Source organism: Sinocyclocheilus grahami, unplaced genomic scaffold (genome assembly GCF_001515645.1).
Source record: "Sinocyclocheilus grahami isolate Dianchi unplaced genomic scaffold, SAMN03320097.WGS_v1.1 scaffold633.1, whole genome shotgun sequence".
NCBI lineage: Eukaryota > Metazoa > Chordata > Actinopteri > Cypriniformes > Cyprinidae > Sinocyclocheilus > Sinocyclocheilus grahami.
In genome coordinates, this window is record NW_015505812.1 from 244,287 (window position 1) to 255,588 (window position 11,302).

At 32.4% G+C, this 11,302-nt stretch overlaps 2 protein-coding genes across 2 annotated transcripts in view; both read right to left on the reverse strand.

Annotated features, from left to right (window-relative positions):
- The window catches only part of LOC107558142 (serine hydroxymethyltransferase, mitochondrial-like), a 43,005-nt gene extending 37,991 nt beyond the window's left edge, over positions 1–5,014 (reverse strand). Inside the window, exon 1 of the mRNA XM_016241766.1 lies at positions 4,900–5,014. Coding sequence (XP_016097252.1) covers positions 4,900–4,932 — 33 coding nt within the window. The 5' untranslated portion in view covers positions 4,933–5,014. The remainder of the gene's footprint in view (positions 1–4,899) is intronic.
- Positions 5,015–7,690: 2,676 nt separating this feature from the next.
- Positions 7,691–11,302, reverse strand: part of LOC107558143 (neurexophilin-4-like) — a 48,716-nt gene continuing 45,104 nt past the window's right edge. The window contains exons 2-3 of the mRNA XM_016241767.1: positions 8,217–8,595; positions 7,691–7,734 (exon numbers count right to left, since the gene is read on the reverse strand). Coding sequence (XP_016097253.1) covers positions 7,691–7,734; positions 8,217–8,595 — 423 coding nt within the window. The remainder of the gene's footprint in view (positions 7,735–8,216; positions 8,596–11,302) is intronic.

Genomic DNA, 11,302 nt, shown 5'->3' on the forward strand with positions numbered 1-11,302 from the left:
GAATCAGTTCATTGATCCAGCTCAGTGACCCAGCTCAGTGAACCAGCCCAGTGAATCATTCAGTGACTCAGCTCAGTGACTCAGCTCAGTGACTCAGCTCAGTGAATCATTCAGTGAATCAGCTCAGTGAATCAGCTCAGTGACTCAGCTCAGTGAATCAGCTCAGTGAATCATTCAGTGACTCAGCTCAGTGACTCAGCTCAGTGACTCAGCTCAGTGAATCAGCTCAGTGAATCAGCTCAGTGACTCAGCTCAGTGAATCATTCAGTGAATCATTCAGAGTGATTCTTGACTCAAAGAATCTCAGTCACATCCATCTCCAAAATAAGGGTTAGATTACGTTAAGTTTTAGGATTCGTATTCCAGAGTTATTATTTTTAACTAAAACTAAAAGCATATTAAATAAAACATATTTTGTAACTTGAAATAAAAAAAGTTTTAACTGAAATAAAAATGTAAATCATTAGTTGTCAATGCATTTTTATTGATGTTTTTATTGATGCATTTTAACTTGATGTACTAAAATAACAACAATAATAATAATACTATAAAAATAATACATAAAAAAACTAAACTAAAAATACCCCCCCCCCAATACAAAAACTACAAGTAAAACAAATAAAACTAACGCAAACAACTGATACTAAAATAAGCGTCGCATTCACAGCAGTTTTGTTGGAATAAATCGTTTTTTAAACAGTATGCATTCGGCAGATATACTTCTCTCCAAAGCAACTTAAATTGCATTCATGTTTATGGATTTATGAATTCACTGAGAGTTTTCATGATTTAACGCCATGTCAGCATCAATTCTATTTTCTACATTCATGGCAAAAACAATTCAGTTGCATCACTCAATCAATATCCTTTCATTTTAATGTTTACAATAATGTAACAATTTTGTCTTAAAAAGTCAACTGCTGTACTGTTTGAACTACAGGAGCATTATTAATCATCACGTAAACTGCTCATATTAAGCAGAAGACATCATTAATTTATCATTGTTATTGAAAAATAAGAACAAAAGACACACATTACACATACACATAACATACAAATAAATCAAACAGTGCTTTATTTCTCCAGTAGAGTGTATTTAGCAGAATTGAATCAAAAAATATAAAAATAAAACACTACATTCACTTCACTGCATAAATTATACATAGATTCTTATTAAAGCAACGGTACTGATGTTCTTCAGTCAAGAGCAGCGAGTGATTTTTCTTTTTGTGTTTTGTTGTTTTTATTACGATTAAGGTGGATAGTTCACCCAAAAATGAAAACTCCGTCATCTGTCTGTCAATTCTGTCATAGTGTTTTATTTTGACACCATCATTTATTCACTCTAAAGTTGTTTTTAACCTGAGTTGAGTTTCTTTCTTCTGCTGAACATAAATGTTATGTTGAAGAATGTGAATAACCAAACAGTTGCTGGTCCCCAGTTTTTTTCACTATTAACAATTAATGACAGAAATTACATTTGAATTAAATAAATTGGGTGAACTATCCCTTTAATGACAGTCGGCAGCATGTTTAGTACTGTCGCTTTAAGAGCTAACAATACAGGCAAAACACACCTTAAAGCACATGCAAATAATGTACTTTTGTGATTGCAAATAAGAGCAGTGTATCTTGAGATGATTGAATGTGCGCTGTAGCACGATACTACGATATTTCTTCAAAAGCAGATCGTGGAGACATTTTTATCGTCCACAGTCAAAAATCGTCATAACGCACACCGCTTACTAGGGCTGTCAGAATGGCTGAAAAACTAAATTCAAATTTTGTACTTAAATAATATCAATATTCGAATTATATTCGAATTTAAAAGGCATAATTTCAATAAGGGGGAAAAAAGCTTTTGGCTTCTCTCCTGAGGCCACAAGAGGGCGCATCGAGCAAAATATTACTAATGCACGTTTATTCAAAGCAATAAAATAACACGACTACCTTTGGAAAACGTGCATAATGTTTAAAAACCATTTATATAATTAATTAAGTTGCTTAAACAATTAGAAACAAAACTGCATCATGTATGTATGCATAGTTTAATACAAAGGACCGAAAAACAATCACAAATAATACTTTTTTATTTAAAAACATAAGATGCAGTGGGATGGCGAAAAAACCGCCATAAAGTCTCGAGACGTGTTTTTAAAAGTTGAACTTACATTAATATTACGTGGCTTTCTAAACATGCGGCTCTTTTGTGCGAGACACGAGTGCAACAGTGATAGATGTCCCTCTAGAAAATGCGATAAATATGCGTTCTGTGTGAACGGCTTGGTTTCAGTTTTGATGTAAACAACAACATCTCCGCATTGATGTTCTCTTTTTCCGCAATATTTTGAATGAACAACGCAGCAGCGCCATCTAGTGGCTTCAACTGGATAGGTTAAAAAAAGCATTAAAATGCAACGACACCTACATCGTCATCTCATCTCGTGTCCGCTGATAAGCTGCCTGACGTACACCTACAATTCGAATGCAAAAACGTTGGATTTATATTTTAAATTCGACGAATGTTCGAAACTTGACAGCCTTAAGCTTACTGGACAGCTAAGACCATCTAAACACATGAACACGCTGCATCAGACGACTGCTTAACTAGTCTCACATCACTTTTTCAACCAGAGTACACGGGTCTGTTATCACGGTAACACACCAGCGCATGGAAAGCATGCACAACTACACAATGAAGACGAGCCGCTGATCTGAGAGCAGCAGAAACAAACTGAACCGGTTCCGATGATGTGCATCACACATACGTGCTTTAAAGCCTTTATTTGGCTTTCTGTGATCTACTGAATTCTTCAGATTCAGATGAACCTGCAGGAATGAGAGGAGTGGACTCAAAGCCCGCGTCTGATTGGCTTTGGCATATTACGTAAAACAACAGCAGGTTAATTATTGAGCGGTTGGTTACACGACTGATAAGATGACGGCTGGTCAAAACCCAATAAATCAAAGTGTGTCCCTTCATAAACCTGCTTATAAGCAGATCAAACCATGAGCGCCGCGTTCAGCAAAAAACAGCACTATTTCTGTCCTGTTTGGCAGCAACAACAAAATGTTTAAACATCTTTAAAACAAGTTACATTTACAGTTTTCAGAGAATATACTACATTTGTTTTGTTTTGTTAAATAGCTCATTTTTAAGCATCACAGCGTTTAACGTCACAAGTTTGTTTACATGCTTATTTATAAGTTTATATGCTGTTAAAAGAGATATGAGGATATAATGTTAAAAAACAATACTATCAGATTCACAGCAGAGTTTTGTTGCATATATTAAATATATATATATATAATAATAATTATTTTTTTTTTTTTTAACCTGCATTAAAGATTTGTATTTTTATTAGCTCATGCATTTCTTAGGAACATGCCAGTGCCGACAAAAAAAGGTTTAAACATCCTTAAAATTATTTATACTTAAGAAGAAAAGGTGTGTAAGATACTACGACATGTTTTAAGAGAATACTATAAACCATTTATTCTCTTTTTTTTTTAAATATTGTTTTAAAATGGCTTTTTTTCAACATTTCTAGCAAAAGCATTTTGTTAATGTTACGCTTAAACCAAGATTTTTCTTTTCTTTTCTGGAAAACAAGACAAAAGACAATATTGAAGAAAATGATTCTTTGCTGCAACAACACTTTTTATTTTAATGCATAATCATTTTCTATTCTTAACAGTCTTAATTCATTTTAAATCAATTTTGAACTCGTTTTAAGTTTTTTAATTCCTCGTTGTGATTATTTTACTGTCTTTTCTGTAAAGCACTTTGAATTACCATTGTGTGTTAAATGTGCAATAGAAATAAACGTGCCTGGCCTAGTTTAATAAAAGCATGCCATCATGTGTTAAAACAGCAACTCCGAGGTAAACGTTAGTCTGGTTAACAGCTTGCAAAAGTACAAACTTGAGCAGGTTTCTTCAGGATTATGTAAGACTCGGTTAGGAAATATTGCGCTGCACTTTGTAACTTACAAACTCAGCAGAAAAGATAAAACACATTCAGATGCAAACGATTGTTTATCTCACAACACAGACTCTTCTCAGAATTGCAAAATATAACAACTCTTACTTTTTTTCTCAGAATTAAGAGTTTTCATCTTGCAATTCTGTTTTTTCTTCCTTTTTGTTCCATCTAATAATCAAACTAACTTTTTTTTTAAATTCTGTTTATATCTCAAAAATTCTTATAGCTCAAGAACTGAAATTGAACTGAAAAAAGAGACAAAGTCACAATTATCTCTTCAACCAAATTTTTAATGCAATGGTAGAAACAGGCTTCTATAGATATCAGATGTAAAGACACGGGTTAAAGCAAGACATTTAGTAAATAAAGCATTGCATGCAAATGTGTTCAGATGCATGTGAGGGAGTGAGTGTGAGAGGAACCGTGAGCGGTTGCATCCTCTAACTAACTAGTATAACCAGACTAGTTAACCCAGATCTGCTGTTTACGTCGCTTAGTGTAAATGCATGCTATCTTACACACCTTTTGCGTTAGTGACAGCTCACAAATCCACAATACATTCAAAACTGTCATGCAACTGAAAAGTTGTACCTTGTTAAACTTCTGCTGGACTACAAAACTAACAAACTCAAATCACGCTTTTAAATAGCAGCCCTTTTAATTAAACTCCAAGAAAACATGACTATAATCAGGCAGACTCTCGTGCCACGCCAGTCCGAGCCTCCAGCTACTCTGTAACACTCTCATGCACGGGTCTGCATGTAACATCTGTATCGACACAAAACGCTTCTGATGCATATTGTATCATGCATGCACACTGATGAATATTAGCGCTGTTTTGATGTGATCAAGAGCTCTCATAACGCTTTCGCGTTGCTGTGCGCTATAACGCGGTCATGCACGTATAAACTCACCCTAAATAGTTGTCTCAACGTTAGTGTCAACATGGTAAAGCCACCCAACTTCTCCGGTTCCAGCAGGGTTTTGCGTTCGCACGTTTTTCGTCCGTCGCCTAAATGACAGCAGCGAATCGCCGATAAGCGCGAGTGCTCATGGGAAATGTAGTCCTGTCATAGACGCGTCAGCTGGACTACAAACTGACGTCAGGATTTACATAAAACCTGGGAAATGAAGTGTTCCTTACATCTCAATTTATCAGTCATTTTATGCATTTTATGAGTCAGTTGCATTAGATTTTATTATTTATTTCCTTTTTTCCGGTGTTTAATACAATTTATTTCAGTATCACTGAGATACTAGTTTAAAAAAAAAAATGTGTTTATGTTTTAATCTTAGTTAGTTTTAGTAATGTTGTGCTTTTGTACCGTTTATGTGCCTTGTATTTTTTTTAGGCTAACTATTTTTATATTTTCTACATCAAACTAAATGAAAAATGCCTTGGGAGCTTGATATTTTTTTGTAAAAATATATTATTTCATTTCAGTTTTTAGTTATTTTATTTTTTATAATGTTTTAATTTGAGTTTTCCATGCAATCTCTCAATTAATGTGGTTTCATAAAGTTTGCATGCATAGACCAGAAATTATTTAATATTTGCTGATTATTTGCTGAACTCTCAGACAGAACTTTACAGTAAATTGCGGAAACGAATGCTTGCAATTAATTAATTGCATCATCATTTACAGTGGCATTAATTAAATACACTATAGTTTTTTATTTCTAAATTGTACAGATTACTGGAGTATGTTTCACAAAAAATACTTGTGAATTGAATTAAAAGTTCACATTTGATTTAGAGTTACTTGGCGTTTCAATGCAATTATTGGTGAAGTCTCTAGAAGTTTAAACTGTCCACCTTTCTTCCAGTGTGATTGCATTTATTTACATACGTGTTCATATTCTGATATTAGCTATCACAAGTGTAACATATAATGATATACTGTATATAAATGTCACTTTTGTTTTTATTGGAATTTTTTTTTATGTCAAAATAATCTAACAGGAAAAATACCCGCACTCCATGAACACAAACACATACTTACCATCAATCAAATAACTAACAGTCAGCAATTAACATTAAATGAGGCATGTTTTCTCTTTCTGACCCTAAAAACAAACTGATTGTGTAGAGAAAATGCACTTTTTACACTATATGCACAATGGTAAAATAATCTTACAATAGAAGAAGTGTCAGCGCATGTGAAATAAATACAGTCAATCATTAGATAATAACAGCAGGTCAGGCCGGTTAGATTTAATTATTTATTTGTGATACATTATTTACACACAATGTTCCCCATGTATGCTTATACACATCATCAAGCAATGCTTTATTCACAGAACTGTGCGTTCGGTGCTTGACTTTAAAAACAAGAGAACGAATCGGGAATCATTCTTGAGTCTCTTCAAGCTTTATTCAGAGCTAGTGAATAGATAAGCTATGTCTTTAATTTCATAATATATAAAGGTAGGGTGGATAAGATTCTGTTCCTTTGGATCTGTTCAGTATTCTGCGGATTGTGCTCAAGTGTTCTGAACATTAAACCTCTGTTTATCCTGAAAGCTCTGCTGATGAATCTGCACATGATTCGAATCTCTTCAAAATAAAGGTTCTTTATTCGAAGCAATGCTTCCCGAGAACATGCTTTAACATCCATGGAAACTTATATAGTTAGATCATTAAAATGTTAATGTACTGATCTCTTAAAAGAGCCAAAAGTGGTTCTTTACTCAGAAAAATAAAGGTTGATTGCATTGATGGTTTCACGAAGAACCTTTAAATCCATGGAAACTTTCCGTTTTTTAAATGTTCTTCAATCTAAGAAAAATCGGTTCTTTTTAAGATCTGATCACTGGAAGGTTCTTTGAGGAACCAAAAATGTTTGTTTTTTTTACTGTTAAAAAATTAAGGCTCTTAATTGGAATCGATGACTCCGTGAAGAACCTTTAACATCCATGTCCTTTATAGTTGAAAAACGTCTTTAGTTCATCAAAACGTTCTTCACGGTCAAAAAAAAAGAAGTTTCTTTTAGGAAACGTTCACTGAAATCTTCTTTGAGGAAACAAAAATGTTTTTCTAAGGCATTGCTGCAAAAGAACCTTTTGGAACCTTTATTTCTACGAGTTTAAGGGAAAAATCTAGTGCTTTCAAACGATTAATCGCGATTAATCGCATACAAAATAAAAGTTTTTGTTTACATTATATATGTGTACTGTGTGTATTTATTATGTTTATACAAACACACACACATACAGTATATATTTGGAAAATATTTACACATTTATATATTCACATTCTTATATTATATATAAATATATTTCATATATAAACAACATATTTTTCCTAAATATATACATGCATGTGTTCGTAATAAATATACACAGCACACACACATATATTATGTAAACAAAAACTTTTATTTCGGATGCGATTAATCGCGATTAATCGTTTGACAGCACTAAAAGAAAAACATTTCTCAAATTTACCCAGGTTTTCTTAATCATAATCATATCTTGTGTACATCTTGAAGTCGAAACGAATTCATGTTCCCGAACGATTCATCGTTGCACGTCGTTCTAAAGAAAATAAACGTTTGTCTTCATCACCTTCCTTCGTGACCGACATGAAAAATCCATATTTTTCATCCACCTGTTATAGAGACTCTATATTTTCATCATCATCCAAGCTAGTGAAGTCCGATGTGTGTTGGCTTGAACACCGGTTTCGAGTTTGTGAAACCCTGATCAGACCATTAGAGACCAGATCTGAGCTGGTTTTCGTCTCCATTCTGAAAGACGTAAGCAGGATCAGTAGAAAAACCACGCGTTCCCTGTTGGTCTAACAGTCGACGGATGAAAGCATAAAGAAACCAATATTAAGAGCTGAAGGGATTCGGGCGATTCTTTCTATATGTGACCCTGGAGCACAAAACCAGTCATGAGGGTCAATTTTGTGAAATTGAGATGTATGCATCATCTGAAAGCTGAATAAATAGATTTCCATTGATGTATGGTTTGTTAGGATAGCACAATATTTGGCTGAGATACAACTATTTGAAAATCTGGAATCTGAGGGTGCAAAAAAATCTAAATATTGAGAAAATCATCTTTAAAGTTGTTCAAATGAAGTTCTTAGCAATGCATATTACTAATCAAACATTAAGTTTTGATATATTTACAGTAGGAGATTTACTAAATATCTTCATGGAACATGATCTTTACTTAATATCCTAATGATTTTTGGCATAAAAGAGAAATGTATAATTGTGACCCATACAATGTATTCCCGTCACCAGAAGGCTGAACTTGAGCGTCTTGACGTTGAAGTAGAAGTCGCCCCAGCCGAAGATCTTTTTAGTCTTCATGGAGGTTTTGAGGGAGGGCTTGCGTTTGGGACGGTAGCCCGTTTGGTCCAGGAGCTGCGACTGGTTTCGCATCCATTCGTAGGGGTTCTGGAAGCTGAAGGTGGGTGGTTTGGGCTTCGAGGGCGTGTGGTCCAGCGTGGAGAATATCCTGGAGGTCTGCTGTGGAGGTTTGACGCCGCCTGACGGAGCGGGAACGCCGTATGGGAGGCTCTTGAAGACTGTGCCGGATGGTCCTTGCTCCAGGTAATCCAGAGATTTGCCCACCTGTTTCTCCAAGCCGTGCACCTGCGGACACACACACACACACACACACACACATGGAGACGTCAGAATAAAAAAACCACACACAAACGTTTGATTTAAGTAGGACTGTAATTCAGCATCATTCGATATTTTGTATTAAATATTTATTTAAAAACTCTTTAATCATAACAAAATGATATATGATAGAGACGATGCCTGTAAGTAAGACTAATTCAGCTTCATTTGATTTTTAGATAAATAAAAACATTAAATGTGACCCTGGAGCACAAAACCAGTCATAAGGGTCAATTCTTCGAAAGTGAGATGTATACATCATCTGAAAGCTGAATAAATAGCTTTCCATTGATGTATGGTTTGTTAGGATCGGACAATATTTGGCTGAGATGCAACTATTTGAAAATCTGGAATCTGAGGGTGCAAAAAAATCTAAATATTGAGAAAATCATCTTTAAAGTTGTTCAAATGAAGTTCTTAGCAATGCATATTACTAATCAAACATTAAGTTTTGATATATTTACGGTAGGACATTTACTAAATATCTTCATGGAACATGATCTTTACTTAATATCCTAATGATTTTTGGCACAAAAGAAATTTGATACATTTTATAATTTGATAATAATTTGATCATTCTATATGTACTACTAAAAAAATTACATAAAATATACAAATATTTAATTATATTTAAACATTTCAATATTTAAATATTTGTTAAAAACTCTTTTAAAATAAACAAACATAACTATAGTATTCAACATTTGAAGTGGATCAAAAAAGTAGATTTTTAGTTAAATAAAAATATAAAATACTAAATTTTTAATGCTGTCGAATGATTAATCGCATGCCAAAATAAAAGTCTTTGTTTGCATAATATATGTATGTGTACTGTGTTTATTTATTATGCATATATAAATACACACACATACAGTATATTCATATAATTTATATCATATATAAATATATTTAATATATAAACATAACATATTCTTCTTAAATATATACATATATGTGTGTGTGTTTATATATGCATAATAAATAAACACAGTACACATACATATATTATGAAAACAAAAACTTTTATTTTGGCATGCGATTAATCGCGATTAATCATTGCCCAGCATTAAAAATGTAAATAAAAAAATATATATGTATTTAAACATTTAAGTATAATAAAAAAATTTTTAAAACATCTTTAAAAATAACCAGCGCAAACATTTGAATTTGAAAAAAGAAATATGATAAAATGATGACTGTAAGATTCAATTTTAGTAAAAACTAAATACATAAAACATACAAATACTTAATTATATTTCAACATTTTGATATTTAAATACTATAATTCAATATTTTTAAAAAGTCTTTTAAAATAACATACACAAAGATTTTACTTTAAAATAATAAATATGATGATGACCGCAAGACTAATTAAGCTTGATTAGATTTTTTTGTCAAAATAGACATTTAAATATCTAAATATAACACTTAAAACATAAAAATAACTATAAAATATTTAATTACATTTAAACATTTCAAAACATAAATACAATAAAAAACCTTTTAAAAATAACAAACACGAAGAGAAATAAGAAATATAAGAAATAAGAAAAAATAAAATAATAAAGTTAGGAAATATTTAATTACATTTAAAATTTTTAATTAACATTTAAAAAAATCACAAATATTTGACTTTAGTCAGATAAACAGACATTTAAATATATAAACATAATACTTTAAAATGAAACAATAATTATAAATATATTTATTTATATTTAAACTTTACAAAAATATTTTATTATATTTAAACATTTAAATATAATAATTAAATATTTGACATTTTTAAAGTCTTTAAAAATGAAAAACAAGCATACGGTATGACTAAGAAATATGATAAAGATGACAACTGTAATTAAAACCAATTCAGATTTATTTGTTTTTTTAATAGAATAATTTCATGTTTACGGCTGCGTTCAGCATGACTTCTTAGTATGTACAGATATTCTGCATAATTAAAAAAAAAATATCTGAAAGTATTCAGTAGGATGCTGTCTAAAATCATGGCAGTCCAATTATATAATGAGTCTAATATAAATATTTTTCCAAATAATATACAAAATATATAATGTAATCTTATGAAAAAAACATGAATCAATAATAAATCAGCAGTGCATTGATTCTGCGATGTGTTCAGTCCTGATGGATTCAGTATTAATTGCTGAAGACAGAAACACAGAATAATTAAACGCCCAAGACATTGGATTTTGCACATGTACTATTAGAGTGAAGAAATGATTATCAATGACTCAAGAAAAGCACATTTAGTGTAATCATCGTGAACACAGGATCAATAACACGCATCTAGAGCGTTCTACAGAGAGCCAATCATTCTAGAGCCATGTTCATAATTCATAAGCTGTCTCTCGCCCATCTCCCCGGGACATTTCTATTTTTACAGTTCATTTCATGTTGTTGTCACTGCTCTATTTTCACAGTGAAGTGAGCTGCAGATCTGTTCTCGTGTCACTTCTGCACTGTTTGCTTCTCGTCTTCAGTCCGGTGAGTGTGTGAATAATAATAAAGACTGATTGACTGGAAACAGAGACGCTTCTGCTGCTTAAATATCTGATGTCATGCTGTTCTCATCATCAGACACACACCGTACAGACTGGAAAACAATAAAGAACAGGTCAAGAAAACACTCACACACACACACACACACACACACACACAC